The sequence below is a fragment of the Tasmannia lanceolata genome, unplaced genomic scaffold (genome assembly GCF_043159265.1).
Source record: "Tasmannia lanceolata isolate RefF3 unplaced genomic scaffold, GAP_Taslan_0.1 ptg000012l, whole genome shotgun sequence".
Classification (NCBI taxonomy): domain Eukaryota; kingdom Viridiplantae; phylum Streptophyta; class Magnoliopsida; order Canellales; family Winteraceae; genus Tasmannia; species Tasmannia lanceolata.
Window position 1 is genome coordinate 24,624,188 of NW_027518689.1, and position 20,754 is coordinate 24,644,941.

The 20,754-nt window shown below is 37.8% G+C and overlaps 1 protein-coding gene, 1 non-coding gene and 1 pseudogene across 3 annotated transcripts; all 3 read right to left on the reverse strand.

Moving 5' to 3' along the window:
• Window positions 1-379: 379 nt before the first annotated feature.
• On the reverse strand, window positions 380-6,977 carry LOC143888655 (uncharacterized). The gene is made up of 3 exons (XM_077393090.1): window positions 6,906-6,977; window positions 4,460-4,537; window positions 380-1,063 (listed from the first exon to the last, which is right to left on the reverse strand). The coding sequence occupies exons 1-3, from the start codon at window positions 6,975-6,977 to the stop codon at window positions 380-382; spliced, it is 834 nt and encodes a 277-aa protein (XP_077249205.1).
• LOC143889040 (small nucleolar RNA snoR80) lies at window positions 3,968-4,101 on the reverse strand. The gene has a single exon (XR_013254665.1). It is a non-coding gene; the product is annotated as a small nucleolar RNA snoR80 (small nucleolar RNA).
• On the reverse strand, window positions 4,232-15,418 carry LOC143888656 (uncharacterized; annotated as a pseudogene). The gene is made up of 5 exons (XR_013254607.1): window positions 15,319-15,418; window positions 14,064-14,104; window positions 12,425-12,607; window positions 8,210-10,410; window positions 4,232-4,537 (listed from the first exon to the last, which is right to left on the reverse strand). The product of XR_013254607.1 is annotated as an uncharacterized LOC143888656 (transcript).
• Between the last annotated feature and the right edge of the window lie 5,336 nt (window positions 15,419-20,754).

Consider the following 20,754-nt stretch of genomic DNA (forward strand, 5'->3'; position numbering starts at 1 on the left):
TGCCCGAATTGCAGAGGCCATGAATCAAGGACCTATAAGTGATAACATCTGGAAAAATACCCTTAGTAATCATTTCTGAAAAGTGGCTCATTGCCAGGGGCGATGCCACATGAGAGGAAAGGGGGACAATTGCCCCCCTTAATTTTTTGGAAAAAAAAATATACCTTTATTTTTTTAATATTTTTTTATACTTACCCCTTTTTTAAAAAAATATGCCCCCCTTTCCAATCATCCCTAAGATAGAAAATAAGTTTAAAATTTTAATTTTACCATTTTTATCTCCCTTTTTTGTGCAAAATTTACTATAATTTTTGCCCCCTTGTGCAAACTTTCAGATAGAAATTTTTTCTATCTTAATTTTAAGATAGATAAAAAATTACTATAATTTTTGCCCCCCTTGTTCAAAATTTCTGGCATTGCCCCTGCTCATTGCCTCATCCATTTGGCCTTCCAAGCAGTATCCATCCACCAATGCATTGTAAGTGATAATATCCGGGTTCTCACCTCTTTGAATCAGCACTTCCAATAGCCCATGTGCTTTTGTGACCATTCCTTGTTTGCAAAGAGCATTCACTAGTATGTTGAAGGTTATCACATTAGGAGAAATATCTCGATCCTCCATTTCATTGAAGAACCCTATGGCTTCTTTCGACCTGCCCAAATTGCAGAAGCCATGAATCAAGGAATTATATGTAACAACATTTGGTTCATGACCGCGTTTCAGGATGCTACCCAAAGTAGCAAAACCCAAGTCTACTCTATTCAAACAGCAATAAGAATTAACCAAAATGCTCAGTGTACATATATTGGGATCCATTCTTACCGAACTCATCTTTCTGTACATAGAAACCACAGTGGAATAATGTTTCATTCTAGCAAGAGCCCCCAACAGGTGATTAAAAGTAAAAATCGATGGGAAGGGTTTGATGGCAACCAAGCGATCAAAGAAACCCAATGCATCCTTCAAACTAATACCAGACCTTGATTTAAGCTGCTTCCTCACGAAATTTTCGAACTGGGTTTGGCTCCAGATATCCGAATTTGATTTCTCATCTGGTATAATCTGAGAATGAGATAGTGTAGAAAGAGAAAATAAGGGTGGAGACAGTGTACCCATTTGATGAATTTGAGTAGCGAAACTTCTCCTTACATTTTTTGAAGGATGTTGCATGAGAGAGCTAAAAAGGGTGAATTAAATGAATAAGACAAAAGGTGAGCCTATGTGGCTGCTCGCACTTGCAACGGCTGGTCCGTGAAATGCCTTATGTGATGGTCCATAGCAAATCCCTACTTTTTATAATGGATGTTAGGAACGGTAAACTATATGACCTTTTAAAATCTAAACTAGATTAATATAAATTGGAGAGAAGAGTGTCGTTATCCAATATGTGTTTGTGAATAATTATTTCATTTATATTCTTCACTGGAAAAGATGGAGATTTACTCTAAAGTATCCAAATGCCAGCTCATCGGTGGATGTAAGCTTTTGTCTCCGTTCACGAGGTGGCTGGTCTGACATGCGATAGACCAGCCGCGAAATGCCTTTTGCGATGGACCATAGCAAATCCCAAGAAACATTATAAAATTTTACTTTTCATTTTACATCCTATTTTACAAAGTGCAAAGAAACAACAATAAATTTTCCAGAAGAAAATTTTACTATGAAAAATCTTACCTTTGCAAATTTTACCCCCTTATATTATAAGTACAAAGTAATGGAGCCTCGGATTAATAGGTGAAAATTGCCTTTTGTGATGCCTAAACCAACCCATTGCTACTCCTATTTTTGAGAGTGTGACTTCAAAACATCAACTTTCAACCACCATCAATTAAATGATGGCAACACTTTATCAAGTCTGTTAACCTGACTGTACATTTCTTTAATTGTTTTTCTTTTTAAGATTGTTGTAGAGTTGTACTTCTTTTATTTCATCCCAAGTCCTAGCTCCCAACCCTAATAAGCCCTATAAAGATCATATTTCGGAGCACCATTTTTATGATCCAAAACAAAAAAGGATCTGCAAATGGGATCATGCAATCCAGAACATCCATTTGGTAGGCTTTGCTTTGGTCTCTTATTACCCAAAAATCATGGGAATTTGCAATCCTAACCATAGTTAGCAAAACCTGATTAAGCAAAAAAGGGATTGGGAAATTTGAGTTTAATACGGTGTTAGTTAAAAAAAAAAAAAAGACCTAGTCAAAAAAATGTGTAAAATTTTTCCATTTACAAAACAGGGTAATGCTAAAGCTAGAAAGCTTGCAAAAAAAAAAACGCATTTAATACTTCTAAAATGCTTTTTAAAAGTGTTTAAAATGTTTTCCACAAAAAAACGGAGATTTTGAGATTAGATAATTGAAAAAGTGGCTTATAAATGTTTGCAGTCCAATAACTCCACAAGATAATTGTGTTTTTATCCTAATTTCAATAGCACACACTTCATTGAAACCAAATTGCTCAGTAGATGCTGTCATGAATTGGCCCAATGCGGAAAATCTAATCAAATGATAATAACCGTCCAATCAAATGATACAAGCCGTCCGATCACCTCAGGCAAATTAGGAACACATTAACAATTATATTTAAGCTATGTGAAACAACCAACTCAACTCAACTCAACTCAACAAAGCCTTTGTCTCAAACTAGTTGGGGTCGGCTGAATGAATCCGTTATAAAAAAAATTCATGAAGAAGGTAAAAGGAATCTACCCAGCTCTAATTCTAGTTCGAGTTGGGTTTTGCTACGTGGATCATTGTCTTCCATTCTATCATATCCAAGATCATGTTCTCTGTTATGTTCCAAGCTATCAAGTCTTTCCTCACTGTTTCTACTCAAGTTGTTTTCGGTTTGCCCCTTCCTCTTTTTACTCCATCAATTTGGCACGAGTCGCCTCTTCTCATCGGAGTATCCAAAGGCCTACGTTGGATATGTTCAAACCATCTTAAGCGGTGCTCTCTCATCTTCTCCTGAATTGGAGCCACTCCCACCTTTTTACGAATGTCTTCATTTTTAATTCTATCTAGCCTTGTGTGGCCGCACATCCATCTAAGCATTCGCATCTCCGCTACACTCATCTTATGCACATGCTGCTTCTTGGTGGCCCAACATTCTGAGCCGTACAACATGGCTAGCCTCACGTCTGTTTTATAAAACTTTCCCTTTAACTTGGTAGGGTTTTACAGTCGCACAGAACTCCTGAGGCAAGCTTCCACTTCTACCAACCTGGTCTTATTCTATGGTTAACATCCTCTTCAATCTCTTCTTATGTAGAATTGAACTAAGATAGCAAAAGATATCCCTCTTAGGTACCTCTTGTCCAGTCATATTTACTACATCCTTGTCTCGCCTCCTTACATTACTAAAGTTGCATTCCATATATTCTATCTTAGTCCTATTCAGCCTAAAACCTTTAGATTCCAAAGTAATTCTCCATAACTCTAATTTAGCATTTACTCCTGCTTTGGTTTCGTCGATTAATACTATGTCATCTGCAAATAACATACACCACAGCACCTCATCCTGTTACCATGTGAAACAACCAATTACTCCAAAATCTTAAGCTGTTAGAGTTTGGATTTTTAGAGTTTTTATATGGTGTAAGCCCTTATAGTCCCATATTTTTCAAAAAGTATTGTACAGACCACACTACAGGATGATCCAAATGGCACATGTGATGGGCCACAACTTAAATAGGTTGTGCCAAAAAAATACTTTTTAAAGTATGATCCCAACCCTCCGATCAATGAGGAACTGCATATTATGGAAACCTCTATAGATCGGAGGGCTAGGATCATCCTATGGAAATGATTTTTAGGGAACGACCTATTTATGTTGTGGCCCATCACATGGACAGTTTGGATCATCCTATAGTGTGGTCCATACAACTCCTTTTAAAAAATACGGGACTATAAGGGCTTACACCATATAATTTTTTTTTTTTTTTTGAAAGATGACTTACCTAGGCAAGAATGTCTGTGGTGTTTCCCGGATATCGATAACATGAGAAAAAAAAAGCCATGAATCAAGATAGCCACATAAAGGATTTGGTATAGCGCCTTAGCCATTATACCAAGAGGAACAGAAAGTCCCCCAGGATTGGTAATGGGCGCAGCTTACACCATATAAAATCTCTGGATTTTTAATATTAAGGAGTTGGGTTTTCAACCCAAGACCTGTCGTGAGGCAATAACTCTAGTACCACGTGAAACAACCAATTACTCTAGAGTTTATACTTCAACAAAATAGATTGATAATCTTAATTTATATTCAGTGTATTACATATTGATGTTGAAATCAGACATTCATCTAATGAAATCCTACTGTTACAACACGAAAACTCGAATGAAGGTACATTACAATCTAAAGGTCTGAACCCCACTGGAGAATTAGACCTCTTGCATCTCATAAGCTCTCTTTAGCCTTAGAGGCTTCCAGGTTTTGTTTTGTACCTTCACTAACGGTGGTGGGTTTCCCTGCAGGGGACTCAATTGCATCTTTAGAATCCCTTTTCAACTCCGTCTCGAACTCTTTGGCAGCCTGGAAAATGCAAGATAAAGAGATTGGTAATGTTGGCAAGAAACACAGTTTGAGTCAACCAATCGCTAAACTATCCACACACATACATGACACCATAAAAACATAGATATTAAAGGCAAGTCAAATATCAAAGCGTAGTTAGAATGAGATGCAATGGACAAGTTCCACAAACATACATGACACAATAGAAACATAGATACTAAGGGCAAGTTAAGTATCAAAGCGGAGTTAGAATGACATGCAATGGACAGGTTCCACAAACATATATGACGCCATAGATACATAGATACTAAGGGCAAGTTAAATATCAAAGCAGAGTTAGACTGACATGCAATGGAGAAGTTCAGGATTTTCCAATCAAAGTATGATACAGAAATCCCCATGTTCCGTAGGGTGAGGTCGTAGGGGACAGAACTTGCTTGCAGTTTTTACTTGAAGAATTCTCAATAGAAACAAGAAAAGGTTGAAAATTGAAAAAAATTTAGAGAAACTACGGGAGCAAGACAAGAATATTTGGTTCATCCAAAGAAAAAAAGTACATTTATGAAGGATTTTCACGGGAGAAAGCAAAGTTGGTGTTGCGGCAAGAATCCCCCACTAGAAATCCGGTTACCAAAAACTACTCAAATCAAACAATAACAAATAGCCTCCGGTGACCCACGGGATTAGCCCAAATGTGTGTGTGTGCAACAATTCAAGGGTGATGAAATAAAGGAAACAAGAAATCGAGAGATGAAAGATATTTACGTGGTTCAGTACTTGGCCTACATCCACTGGCAATTCAGCAACTATATAACACTAACAAGGATGGGAAATTAAAAACAAGGGTGAAAACCCTTACCTCCCCAACAATGGTAAAAAACTCACCAATACCCTCTTCTTGCAACCCAAGCAAAAAAGCAATACTCCCTTCACCATGTCTTCACAACCCAGAAAACACCAAAAAAGAAACCCAATAACCTTGGATTCAATCTCTTGCAAGAGAAGAAGAAGAAAAATTCTTGCAGAAAGAAACCCCTTTTCTTATAGAGAAAAGCCCTAATTCATTCTTTTAAAATCAAGCTCCAACTAAAGATAAAAGCCCTCTTTAGTGTACTTCAAAAAACACCTTCCAATAATGCCCTTCATAAAGAAGTTAATCCCAAATAATTTATATCACTAATCCAACAGTTGGCAAGCTGATTTAAAATAGGCTCTTTCGTTCTGAGGATTCACTGAACAACAAGGTCTTAATGTTTGGTTTCATGTAATTCTGTGTAATACAATTGTGTTTCCCTATGTGCAGTCTGTTGGGTTTCATTCAATTTGAGAAGAATTCAACACGTCTGCTGCTCACAAATGTTATGTTTCTATAATTGCAGAACCTTTATCTAGATAGAGAAAAGAACCATCTACAGGACTTGATATTTCTCCAAGAGGTTATACAAAAGCTTCTTTCGTTGTGCAAAATGTGCAGACTATATAAAAGCTTCTTTTGCTGTGCAAAAAGTGCAGTTCGTAGAACAATCATGGTCTGTCCGACAAGTTTGTGTTCCAAATGACAAAATTGGACACTAACAAGCAAAGAAGTTTTTAAGGGTATTGGTGATTCAGAGAAGTTGGACAGAGATAATTATTTGTGGATCAAAAGTAGCGTATAGTTGCAGACAAAGATCCAATAAAAGGTGGCAGTAACATTTTTTGTATGGCGACGAAGGTCCAACAAGCACTGTCAATGTCTGTAGGAATAAAAGGGAAGGGGGAAAAAAAAATTCTCTGGGTCCTACAATACTAAATTACTCAAACTAAGCAATCTGAGTGCTTCCAATGGGTTTTTGAAATTTCTGTAAGCAATGTTGATGCCAAGTTTTTGGTGGAGGGAAGTTTGTCAAATACAACGCTCAGTCAACAAATAGTAGCGCAAGGTCTTCGTGGTTAGAACACATCATCGATGTGGTTTTGGGTTGTAGAGTGGTGTTGACCTTCCATGCTAACAAATTTCAAAGGAAGTTAACTTATTTTGCAGACTCTAGCTAGGGAGGCCGGAGGCGTTGTTAGATTGTTGAGTTTTTCAACATTAAAGTGGCTTCATTTTTCCTACCGCTTTCCCTTTTCAATATAAGTTATTTTTCTTACCACTTTTACTTTTCGATAAATGCACCATCACTTGCCCAATAAGGCTTGATTCATCTCCAACAGCCCCAAGGTTTGCAAACCTCTTACCAATTGACCTAGGGATATTTCCTATTATCCTCGATATCATTCTATAAAATATCCCTTTTGAAGGCATTTAATGCCCCCATGAACACTTGAAAAGTGAGATGAAATAAATTAGAATAGTAGAAAGAATGGCTTTAATCAACATTATCCAAACGCCAAGTTTGGATACCTTCTCTTCCACACCGCTAGCTTCCTTTCCACCACAGGGCCCCATAAAGCATTGCAGTTGTATTAACGACATTGGTTTCACAAATTGGACAAAAATATCTTGAATCTATCTGATTTTAGAAGAACATTGGTAATTTTTAAGATATTTTCTTGAATAGCAAAGTTTTATTAGTGAAGAGAAGAACGCCCACGGCTAGCGAGATCAGGGCAAACGACAAGGCGGCAGAAAATTACAAGGATCCCCCAAGGCAGAAAGTGATAACAAAAACCGTTGTAGCATCCCTTGCAACACCACTACGAGCCAGCAATCTGCTACTCCAAGGATTCCTCAAGGCAGAAGATGATACGCTGTAGCATCCCTTACAACACCACTACAAGCCAGCAATCTGCTTCTCCATTAGTGGACCAAAATATATGTTGAAGTGAGGTAGAATAACAATCAACATCCACAACGTCCAGACCCTCGCCACAGTAATCCTTTGCCATACTTCATCCACCGGACGCATTAAGCGAATCCCCTTCTACCTCGAAGGCATCAAGAAGGGAGGGATCAACAAAACATATCCCATTAGTGAGAGCTAGCGAGAGCGCAAACTTTTTCCTCAGTCGGTCACCCTAATAGGCTCAAAGAAAGCCCAAGGGACATTGTGGTCTGAATTGCAAAGAATACCCCCAATGCCGTGTAGGCAGGGTTACCGTAAGCTAGAACAATCAAATTTAAGCTTAAATTGGATGGTAATGATAAATTAGAGCCATAACAAAGAAAACATAAAAAAATCACAATATCGTTTAGGAAATACCTGGAAAAAAAACCTCTGGAAGGGGAATAAATCTGGAAAAGAGATGGAAAAATCTCAGAAAAAAGATATAGGAAAGACTGTTGCTTTGCGTTCCCGGAGTCCTCTTCAATTGGTTTGTCATTACCACAGCCCTGCTTGATGGAAACGAACTTGATACTTGGGTTTGTGGGCTGAGGAGGGATTTATAGAGAAGGGTGTTGAAGAAGACAGAGTTGAATCCCTGAGACGTCGCTTTTTTGATGGATAGAGTGAAGAACGTGAGGATGTTGGAGAGACGGTTGTCAGCAGGTTAGAGAGACGGGAAAACGTGAATTGCCGTCCCGCTAAATCGATCCTTATCTTTTGGAGCGATAAAACTTAGCACCAAAAAATAATGCCCAAAGATTATGGCAGTTTCTTTGGATAGGATGTTAAAGTTGTAAAGGAACGGCATTCTCGAAAAAACGTATTCCAACAGAGAGAAAAAAATAGAAGAAGAGCTCCCGAAAAGCGTTAAAGAACGCACCCTAAGTGATCATATCGGGCTTCTCGCCTCTTTGAATCATCACTTCCCATAGTCCACGTGCTTTTGTGACCATTCCTTGTTTGCAAAGAGCATTCACTAGTACGTCGAAGGTTATCACATCCGGAGAAATATCTCGACCCACCATTTCATTGAACAAACCTAGGGCATCTTCCCACATGCCCGAATTGCAGAGGCCATGAATAAAGGATCTATAAGTGACAACATCTGGAGAAATGCCCTTAGTAATCATTTCTGAAAAGAGGCTCATTGCCTCATCCATTTGGCCTACCAAGCAGTATCCATCCACCAATGCATTGTAAGTGATAATATCTGGGTTCTCACCTCTTTGAATCATCACTTCCAATAGTCCACGTGCTTTTGTGACCATTCCTTGTTTGCAAAGAGCATTCACTAGTATGTTGAAGGTTATCACATTCGGAGAAATTTCTCGCCCTACCATTTCATTGAACATTCCTACGGCTTCTTCCAACCTGTCCGAATTGCAGAGGCCATGAATCAAGGAACTATAAGTGATAGCATTTGGTGAAATGCCCTTCCAAATCGTTTCTGAAAAGAGGGTCATTGCCTCATCCATTTGGCCCACCAAGCAGTATCCATCCATCAATGTACTGTATGTGATAATGTCAGGGTTCTCACCTCTTTGAATCATCACTTCCAATAGTCCAAGTGCTTTTGTGACCATTCCTTCTTTGCAAAGAGCATTCACTAGTATTGTGAAGGTTATCACATTCGGAGAAATTTCTCGACCCACCATTTCATTGAACAATCCTACAGCTTCTTCCCACCTGTCCGAATTGCAAAGGCCATGAATCAAGGAACTATAAGTGATAACATTTGGGGAAATGTCCTTCCTAAGCATTTCTGAAAAGATGCTCATTGCCTCGTCCATTTGGCCCACCAAGCAGTATCCATCCACCAATGTATTGTAAATGATAATCTCGGGCTCCTCGCCTCTTTGAATCATCACTTCCAATAGTCCACGTGCTTTTGTGACCATTCCTTGTTTGCAAAGAGCATTCACTAGGATGTTGAAGGTTATCACATTCGGAGAAATCTCTTGCCCTACCATTTCATTGAACAATCCTACGGCTTCTTCCCACCTGTCCGAATTGCAGAGGCCATGAATCAAGGAAGTATAAGTGATAACATTTGGTGAAATGCCCTTCCTAATTGTTTCTGAAAAGAGGGTCATTGCCTCATCAATTTGGCCCACCAAGCAGTATCCATCCATCAATGTATTGTATGTGATAATGTTAGGGTTCTCGCCTCTTTGAATCATCACTTCCAATAGTCCACGTGCTTTTGTGACCATTCCTTGTTTGCAAAGAGCATTCACTAGTATGGTGAAGGTTATCACATTCGGAGAAATCTCTCGCCCTACCATTTCATTGGACAAACCTAGGGCATCTTGAATTGCAGAGGCAATGAATCAAGGAACTATAAGTGATAACATCTGGAGAAATGCCCTTAATAATCATTTCTGAAAAGAGGCTCATTGCCTCATCCATTTGGCCCACCAAGCAGTATCCATACATCAATGTATTGTATGTGATAATGTTAGGGTTCTCGCCTCTTTGAATCATCACTTCCAATAGTCCACGTGCTTTTGTGACCATTCCTTGTTTGCAAAGAGCATTCACTAGTATGTTGAAGGTTATCACATTCGGAGAAATCTCTCGCCCCACCATTTCATTGAACGACCCTATGGCGTCATTCCACCTGCCCGAATTACAGAGGCCATCAATCAAGGAACTATATGTAACAACATTTGGTTCATGACCGCGTTTCAGGATGCCACCAATGGTAGCAAAACCCAAGTCCAGTCTATTCAAACAGCAATAAGAATTAACCAAAATGCTCAGCGTACATATATCGGGATCCATTCCTACCGAATTCATCTTTCTGTACATAGAAACCACAGGCGAATAATGTTTCATTCTAGCAAGAGCCCCCAAGAGGTGATTAAAAGTGAAAATCGATGGGAAGGGTTTGATGGCAACCAAACGATCAAAGAAACCCAAGGCATTCTTCAAACTAATACCAGACCTTGATCTACACTGCTTCTTCACGAAATTTTCGAACTGGGTTTGGCTCCAGTTATCCGAATTTGATTTCTCATAGTGTATAATCTGAGAATGAGATACTGTAGAAAGAGAAAATAAGGGTGGAGAAAGTGTACCCTTTTGATGAATTTGAGCAGCCAAACTTCACCTTACATATTTTGAAGCAGCTCCCATCCCCATTAGAAGTAATTTGAACTGGGAAGATGAAGGTAAATGTTTACATAGTAAACCCTCAGAGAGAGAGAGAGAGAGAGAGAGTTCATGAAAATTGCGTTGTTTCCCTAAAACGCTCTGTTTTTTGGTACTATGAGAACTGCAATTGCCAAAATGCTCCCGAAAGCCAGATTTGAGAAGTGCTGAGTCGTTCCATTATCAAATCCAAGTTCTAGTGATATCTGCACTCCCATATGTGGATAATGGCATTCTCCCCTTGGTAGCCACCCCTGTACTTATTAGGGATTTGCTAGGGACCTTTGCATTTTGAGAACCCGCTGATGCATGAGATCTAAAAAGGGTGAATTAAATGAATAAGACAAAACGTGAGCCTATGTGGCTGCTCCCACTTGCAACGGTTGGTCCACAAACGGCCTTATGTGATGGTCCATAGCAAATCCCTACTATTTATAATGGATGTTACTTATAGGGTGTGTCCAAAAACTCAGCTACATTGGATCATCTAACCCTTCAATCTATGGACGAACCGTCAACTGTGGGGGCGTACCTTTTGCATATTGAAACCATAGGGGGCCTACTTGTAACTTTTAAACATTAGGGGTTAAGTTGAATGTGTCAGAAACCACAGGGGGTCTAAGTGTCATTTTCCCTATATTTTTCACTGGAAAAGATGGAGATTTACTCTAAAGCATGGTTTTAAATTTTGGCCAATTTCGGATTTCGGTGAAGACCGAAACCGAAATTTGGTGAAATCCGGAATTTCGTGGTTTACAAAATTTCGGTCAGAAATTTCTGAATTTCGAGAATTTCGGCCGAAATTTCGAGAAAATGTATTTTTTTCCTTAAAAAAAGGAAATAATACGAAATTTCGGTCCAAAATTTCGGAATGAATTAAATAATATTTTTTAATTGTTACGGGATTTCGGCCTGAAATTTTGGATTTAGGCCTAGACCGAAATTCGGCCTGAAACCGAAATTTAAAACCTTGCTCTAAAGTGTATCCAAATGTCAGCTCATCAGGGGATGTAAGCTTTTGTCTCTATTCACGAGGTGGCTGGTCTGACATGCGACAGACCAGCCGCAAAATGCCTTTGCGATGAACCCTAGCAAATCCCAAGAAACATTATAAATTTTACTTTTCATTTTACATCCTATTTTACAGAGTGCAGAGAAATAACAATAAATTTTCTTGAATAAAAAATTTACTATGAAAAATCTTGCCTTTGCAAATTTTACCCTCTTAAATTTTGGGAAATGATTCAAGTGCTCCAGTGTTTTGATAAACATGCGCTCCACTTGTTTGTCGTGTAGCAGATATAACGGTAGATGATGTCATGAATTGGCTCAGTGCAGAAAATCTAATCAAATGATAATAGCCGTCCAATCAAATGATACAAGCTGTCCGATCACCTCAGGCAAATTAGGAACACATTAACAATTATATTTAAGCTATGTGAAACAACCAATTACTCCAAAATCTTAGCTGTTATAGTCTCTTATTTTTCAAAAAGTTCTGTACGGACCACACGATAGGATGATCCAACCGGTACATGTGATGGGCCACAACTTAAATAGGTTGTGCCCAAAAAATAATTCCTATAGTATGATCCCAACCCTCCGATCTATGAGGACGACATATTATGGATTCCTCTATAGATCGGAGGGCTAGGATCATCCTATGGAAATAATTTTTAGGGAACAACCTATTTATGTTGGGCCCATCACATGGACAGTTTGGATCATCCTATAATGTGGTGCATACAGTACTTTAAAAAAAATAGGGGACCACGTGAAACAACCAATTACTCTAGAGTTTGGTGTTATTTAATCATTTATACTTCAACAAAATAGATTGATAACCTTAACTTATATTCAGTGTATTACATATCGATGTTGAAATCAGACATTCATTTGATGAAATCCTACTATTACAACACCAAAACTCGAATGAAGATACATTACAATCTAAAGGTCTGAACCTCACTGGAGAATTAGCCTCTTGCATCTCATAAGCTCTCTTTAGCCTTAGATGCTTCCAGTCTTGTTTTGTACCTTCACTAATGGCGGTGGGTTTCCCTGCAGGGGGCTCAATTGCTTCTTTAGAATACCTTTTCAACTCTGTCTCGAACTCTTTGGCGGCCTGTAAAATGCAAGATAAAGAGATTGGTAATGTTGGCAAGAAACTCAGTTTGAGTCAACCAATCGCTAAACTATCCAACACATACATGACTCCATAAAGACATAGATATTAAGGGCAAGTCAAATATCAAAGTGTAGTTAGAATGAGATGCAATGGACAAGTTCCACAAACATACATGGCACAATAGAAACATAGATACTAAGGGCAAGTTAAATATTGAAGCGGAGTTAGAATTACATGCAATGGAAAAGTTCAAGATTTTCCAATCAAAGTATGTTTCGCTTCAGCTTTGAAATTGGGGTTAGACTTTTATTGCTAATCCTCAAGCAAATTTAAAAGAGGGGGTAATATTTGATGAGAGCCAGGATAAGACATCCGTTATTTGCTTGATCTAGTTGAGGAGTTAGAATCATTTACCTTTAAAATTTGAGATAAAATGCAATTGGAATTGTTGAGAAGATCTGTGTGTTTCATTTTCTTCATTAATGCGAACTTGCCAGAAAAATAATTTGATAATATCAGTTAAAAACCCATAGTTAAATGAAAAGTTGCATTTTCTTTTGCTCATCACATTACATCACATGTTACACCCTTTTTTCTTTTATGGAAAATTTGATTTCAAAGTAAACGTTTGTTTAAGATGTTGTCACTTACGATAAAATGCTTTAATATGTGTGTGATTCTTTCATGCTTTGAAGGAGGCAACCAGAGTCTATTGTTTGTGAAGATTATGTTTGTGGGTCTCCCAGCAAGATCTTTTCCTTAATACTTATATAGAGATTCTTAGCAGTACAATCATGCTTGATTATTCACAGACGTTGTCGAATCATTATCCTTTGTGAATTCCATTGTTTCAACATGACATCTCTTGGATGCAATTAGGGTGCCCGAGATCGTATAGGCTCTTAATTCTTAGAATTCCAGGTTTGAATACATTTGAAGGGTTGCTGTCATTTTGAACTCCAATTTGAGCATGAATATAATCCGATTCTTGACTGCATTTGCCTAGCGAATGAGTATGTTTGAATGTGCCCTTACCATCGAGTCAGGGCTATGATGAGGCTAGTCGGAGCCCTACCTTGTTTTCCTCCCCTTTGTTCTCTTTAGGGTTTTAGTCTAGGTTTAGACTTTCTCTCCAAGTGCTAGGATTAGCTACTATTTGCAGGATTCTCTTCAATCCTAGGAGGCTGTCTAGGGTTTTGCCCATTAGTCTAGGATTCTGTCCATGAGTCTAGGATTTTGACCACTGATTCTGAGATCATCATCGAGGGCGATGATGAGGATACTTGGAGCCTACGACCACTGTCTCTCCCCTTCTTTAGATACTTAGTCTTATTAGAATTCTGTTATATTCACTTCTTGGGATCATTCTTTAGAATTACTCTGGGACTTAGTCATTTGTTTTCAGGATTTTCCTTAGCTTTCGGGATTCTGTCATTCAGTATCGACATTTCACCAGACTGTGGAGTACGGATGTCTCTTGTATGTTCCCTTTAGCTGAAAGGGTGAAAACACATAAAAATTACAAAAACACTTAAAAAATGCTAAAAATCACAAAACCTAACAAAAACTAAAAACGTTTTTTCCAAAATACTGTTTCCGAACTAAGTTGGCTTGATCTCTTTCCACAGGGTACGTAGTCAGCTTGGGTCCTCCCAAGTCCAGTCAAACCTTTTCAAAAATAATAAAATGGTTTTTCAAAAATTAAAGAAAAAACAGTTTTAGGAGTTGATTTCATTGGACCTGAGCGATAGGTCATGATGATTGCCCTCTCTAGCCTATCATGCCTTTACCCCTTTTCTTTTGCTTACTATTTCTTTATTGATTCTTTGATTCTTTGATTGCTTGCATGTCTATTGCTAGCATTTATAGATGTTTATCTCAAGCACGTGGTAGATTATTGTTCTTTGCATAGCCTTGCTAAGATCGCATGCTTATCCATGCTTAGTTGTAGCATATGATTGTTTACTGCTTTCTTTATTATTGATTTGCTTAGCTGTAGCATATGAATATTCTCTTACATAGCTACACTTAGATCACATGCCTATTCTCGATTATCTGCTAGCATATGATATTTGTTATTGTTTACTTAGCATTATCTCTTGATATTTGTTCATTATCTGCTTAGCCGTAGCACATGATTGTTAATGCTTTCCTTATTATACTCTAGTGTTCCTTCCAAGGTTGGGTGAAATTGATATCAACCCCCCTTAGGTTGTGGATGCGTTTTTCCTTTCTTTGTAGTTGGGATTACTCATCCCCGAGTTATGTATGCTGTGGATAGGTCGTCTATTTGGGGATGATACTGATTTCACTTTCATATTTTCGTCCAAAATTCTTTAAAATTAATAAAAATGGCATTAGACCGAGTTTCTCGGGCGAGTATAGTGCCTAACACCTTCCCCATTCGTAATCAGGCACGAACCTATCCTTCTGGGACATGCTTTATTCGTACACAGAGTTCATATATGGGTTCGAGGCCTTAATCCTGGATGAAGACTCTAGTCTTTATTTCCCATTGGATTTTGATCTATGTGGGGACATTATTTATGTACGACTTGATTTTGGATCTTTTGATCCCAAATCCAGTGGTATCGCACGCCATTACTCATACTGTGAGGGGGACATCGAGAGCCACACGGAGCTCTCCATGGTGTGGAGATCGAGGAGGGGGGTTTACCCCCCATCCGCCTTGAGGGTCCCACACTCACTTGTACAGGTTGAAGGAATCTTACAACGTCGGACATTGTTTTCATCCACAATAATCACATCTTTATTGCTGAACGTTGTTAATTCTTTATCCATCTGCATTTAACTTCGTATGAAGTTGTGAAGCGTATATGCTGTGAGCACTATAAGTCGTTGTGTTGAAAACGTAAAGGGAGGCATGGGCTTGAGGGTTGGAATTACGACTTTAGTTCACATAATGCTCGCTCGATAACATTAAGTAAAGATGAATGTCAATAATTAAACAACTCTGTTGCAGATGTGCGATTTCGATTTGTATGCCTATACTCTTGAAAGTGGTATGTTTCGCCACGATATGTTGTAAAAAAACTGGGCATGTTTGTATGACCCAAGTCGACGACATAGTACTTACCTAATATGATGGTAAATAAGAAGTATAAGTAAGAATGTAAGATTATTATAATACACATGTAAACTTTTAATCATAATCAATGATTGAGGAATTATACCTTTAGGGGGATGTGGGAACTTCAATCTTTCGTTTGTTATTGCCTCTAATAATATCCTGCTATCGTTGGCACTGCCTTCCCACCCAGCATAAACATACGTGAATTTCATATCAAATGAGCATGCACACATTATATTTTGGGTTGTACTTCATTTTCTTCCACGGTATGGAATCTGTTTCTTAACAAGTACGTGGGACTAACGTGAGTGCTGTCAATAGTGTCGATGCAAACCTTGTAAATATAAAGAAGAAATCCCAAATAAGAAGGTACAATCTAATCTTTATAATTAAACATATTTGTTAATTGAATACAAAGGAAAGATTGAATACCTTAATCTGTGGATAATATTTGGGGTTTTTGTGAATTTCCTCTGGGATTGTATCAAAAGTAGGAGGTACAATTATTTCTTTTTCTAACTTTAAAATTGCCGTCAAAATCCTCTTAAAATGACGAGTAACTGTTGAGCCTGAATGTTGGAACCTTTTAGCTACAATACGATTACTGTAGCGATGACCCATAATCGTCATAAACATGGTCACTTGCTCACCTACTGTCACATATCGTGAATAAATAAGAACCCTTTACTCACTAAAATATTACATAAGTTATGAAATACGTGCTTCTCCATTCGCCACATATCATAATCCTTATCTGGATGACCACTGAGCACCTCTCTTACCCAGTCCGGACCAGTTAATTTTCTGTCTCTATATGTCAGTCTTCTAATGTAAGAGTGAATGTATTCATCAGCAATAGCGAGAAAACAAATTTCATCTTCTTCATCGTCATCTACTTTTGCAAGATATGTTTTATCCGTTTGATCTGTGCAACATATGAGAAATAAAGTCGCCCATAAAAAATTAACATCTAAAAAAGGTATGATATCATCCAAATCCAAAATAATTTAATTAATTAAAGAAAAAAATTGTTTAACCACAAACTACCACACTTCAAATCATTAACTAAAATCTAATAAATGATCAAAGGCCTACAGAATAAAGCAAACAAAACAACTACTGAAGTCAATCTGAACATAAGCAAAAAACCCAATAACACTAATCCGTTAAAAAAACATCACGCTAGGCGCAACAACGCCATCCTCCTCTCAAGTGTTGCTGTCATGAAAAAATCATCCACCCTGGATCTTGTAGCATCTTTGAGACCTTCACCCAGTGTTCTTCACTTAATTCCATAGCATTTAAAATATCCATGCATTTGACAAGAGAATGAGGATCTGCATCTGAATTTGGCACTACGAATGAACTTTCAGTGGAGTAGAAGACTGTCTTAGCTTTTAAGGCTTCTGTGACAGCCCTTTCTTCTCATAAAACTTCATTTGAATATCCTTGCGTGTCCTCTTATGAGTCGTAGTAGTGCACCTGCTCCCCTTCTTCACTTGCTCTGCTATTATATCTAAATAAATGTTTTGTATCCTTTTGAGTCCACTTTGCTGCCTCGGGCTCATGATTGTCTTCTCTGACATCTCTATTATTACCACTTTCATATCCTGCCATCCAAATGAAGTTATAAAAAATTCATAGATTGTGTTTTTATCCGAATATCTAGTGATGAGCATATGAACGTTATAAGTAATAACAGTTGTGTGTTGTATGTGTACACTTTCTTATGTGTTGTAAGAATATTAAGTGACAGAAGGTCGGGCACCATATAAAAACTCTGTTAAGCTTACTAGAGATATAGGCTTAAAGTTTTTTTTTTTTTTTTTTTTTTCACATCTTATTACTTTAGTGCAGATGGTCTTGAAGCCCAAAACCATACTGCCTTCAACCCTCACAATACCACTTGCTGAACTAAAGTTAGCCTCGGTTAGTCTTTCCAATGGCCTATAAGAATGCTACTCAATTCGGTCACATTAAAATCCATGTTTGTGTTATTTGAGGCATTATTCCCAAAAAAAAACAAAAACTTTAATCAGGCATCTTGTCAAGTTTCAACCCATATTTTGGTTGGGAAATTCCACCCAAATTTCGGTTGTTATGTCTTGAACAGTAATCAGGAAATCCATATAGAAAAAACCAAGTGCACAGAAAATCACAAACATTGAGTACAAGCATAAAATAATGGTAAGAAAAAATAAAGATTAAAAGAATTTGAATATCAGATGAGGGCAACATTAATGCCGGTTTCATATTCCGCCATCTAAATAAGGTTATAAAAAATTCATTAGAATGGTATTTTATCCGAATATCTAAATGTGGACATTGGGCAATGGCACTAAAAATTTCTAGATAATGTATGTGATTATTGAAATGGAAAAATAAAATGGATAAACAAAATGTTTGGGTAACGCAACGGCATTGTAGGCTGTAATTTGTTGTTTAGAGTAAATTATAAAGCGGATGGATATGTATAGAGGCTTCCTTTAGGCTCTGTTCACTCGCGTTCCCGGGAGACCAAATCCCTGGAAAACACCCATTTCTTTCCCGAGAAAGCTAAAATTCGCATGTTCACTTGTCTTCACGGGATTTAGAAGGAGCCTAGGTGGAAAATGTCACATCTGACATGAAAATTGAGAAAAATGATGTGGAAATGAGTCTTTTCTCACAAGTGTGAGATTCCTTTTCCCTTTATTTTAGTCGGATTTGCTTTCCCATGAAAACTAGTGTAAAAAAGTGGGCAAGTAGTTTCTCGGGAAACCATTTCCTGCACAGTTCATGCGCAAGTGAACAGGCGCGGGAAACCTTTTCCTTCACAGTTCCTTGGATTTCTTTTCCTAATGCCACGTCAGATTCCCGGGAAACCTTTTCTTTTACTTTTCCGGGAAAACAAGTGAACAACGCCTTAGCTAAATACGCATAAATCTATTAGGAAGAAGAGGAAAAAATACAACAGGGGGAGCACACAAGAGAGATGGACCATAAGAAAAGAAAAGATAGCATAAAAGTATAACGTCATCCTTGAGATCAGACATAGAAGAGTCATAAGTTTTTAGGGTTGTGGGAATTTCGCAAAGTTGAGAGTTTAGCTACAAGACTCTAATGGGTACACAGGTGTACATCCTCTTATATTTTTGTTTTCTTTCAAATTTAGAAGATAAACTAATGTTGGAACTGCCTGAATTCTGCACCTATTTGTGCCCCCGATTTCTCTTGGTGTCAACTCTTTATTTAGTTAAATGGGGGTCACAGTCTTTTGGTGGTTCTTTTGTAGGTGGGATTCAACTTGCCATAGCTTGTTGAAAATTCATGTCTACTAGTTCCAGGTGAAAAAAACAAGAATTTCTACTGGGCGATATCTGAGTTATTTCTTCTCTCTGTATAAAACTCTATATAGTGTTTATATACAGTTGGTACTTTGCCGAAGCACTGATAAGCAACGCATCTAGTTTTAGCTACAAATCAAGCCCTTTAGTAGTTGTCAAACCACCAACATTTTAATGGGTTGCTTATCTTCTGATTCACATAGGCCAAAACCACTAAGATTATAAAATAATTGTTGTACTAGTAGTAGTGAATACATTGAGTTACAGCTGCATGGACAATTCATTAGTGGAGGCAAGCGTCAAGGATTGCTTTTGAGGCCATGGATTTGAAGAAGATATGAACAGAGCCAGAGGGCTCCAAGTAGCAGCTGCATCATGCTAATGACAATAGTGAATCAAACGAACAAGCAACATACAGAAGACAACTCGAGGGAAAAATGTTGGATATTATTCTAATGTAGTTACTTTATGATCCACCTTGTCAGAATCAACTGAGATTAACAAATAATTGCTCATAGAAGTAAATACATTGTGCAACAGAACAAACACTGAGGACATATAACTATTTGTAAACGCCTATGAAGAGTGAAAACCTATGCACAGAACATACACTTCGAACAGACACTTAGGACATCTAATGGGTGGGGAGCACTTTGCTAATATATTAGTAGAGGAGTGAAAGCCTAAGGAGACATATAACTATTTGTAACATAAGACACAAGGACATTTCCCAGTATTATATAGTCTATAGACTCTTGTTGGCTGTGATGTTAAAGATATTGTAAAGAGAGTTCAGCTACAAGACTCTAATTGGTACATAACTGTACAAGACTCAAATGGGGACATAGGCATCTAGGAATACCAACACATTTTGTAGTTTTTGGTTTTCAATTTGACAATTTTAAGGTGAACTAAACAATGTGACGATAAGGAAAGAAACATCATACAAACAGTTGGTGGGCTGAGCAAAAAACAAAGGAGTGCTTTTGACGTTTTACATAACAAACACACTCATCATCCAAGAGTATTTCTCCATCCAACTCCTAAGGCATCACATAAAACTGATCTGCACTTCCTCAAAGCATGGGATTTCTATGGAATTATATGATAAATAATATGACAATCTAAAAGTAATGAAAGAGAAACTACTATTGATCATCTCTTCTGCAAATAAACTATGAGAATTATGTCGTGTGTATATTGAATGATGAAGTAATAAGAGATCACCATAACAATCACCATCACCATTGCCACCATCATAATTAATGTGATCATAAGAAAAAATTTGCAGCAACAAGATTGCAGAAAACAAAGGATAAACAAAGGCAAAACCCATAACTTTTATGATTTAACAGGCACCAGGCAGACACTTGAATAGAAAATTCAAGAAGATAAAATCTGCCAAAGGCATTCAGCCCAAAAAAATAAAAATTAGAGCCATAACAAAGAAAACATAAAAAAACCACAATAAAGTTTTGGAAATACCCGGGAATAAAACCTTTGGATGGGGAATAAATCTGGAAAAGAGATGGTAAAATCTCAGAAAAAAGATATAGAAAAGACTGCACTGTTGCTTTGCATTCCCGGAGTCCTCTTCAATTGGTTTGTCACTAGTCTCACTACTACTGCCCTGCTTGATGGAAACGAACTTGATATTTGGGTTGTAGGCTGAGGAGGGATTTATAGAGAAGGGAGTTGAAGAAGATTGATTTGAATTCCTGAGACGT

What these genes read in the sequence shown, in the direction of transcription:
- LOC143888655 (XM_077393090.1), bottom strand. Translation starts at nt 6,977, where the DNA reads ATGTCGTTAATACAACTGCAATGCTTTATGGGGCCCTGTGGTGGAAAG. An exon ending in CTAGCGGTGTGGAAGAGAAG is followed by an intron (nt 4,538 to 6,905) that starts GTATCCAAACTT and finishes TGCATTTTCCAG; the next exon opens with GCTGCCAAAGAGTTCGAGAC. An exon ending in CTGCAGGGAAACCCACCACC is followed by an intron (nt 1,064 to 4,459) that starts GTTAGTGAAGGT and finishes TCTCATTCTCAG; the next exon opens with ATTATACCAGATGAGAAATC.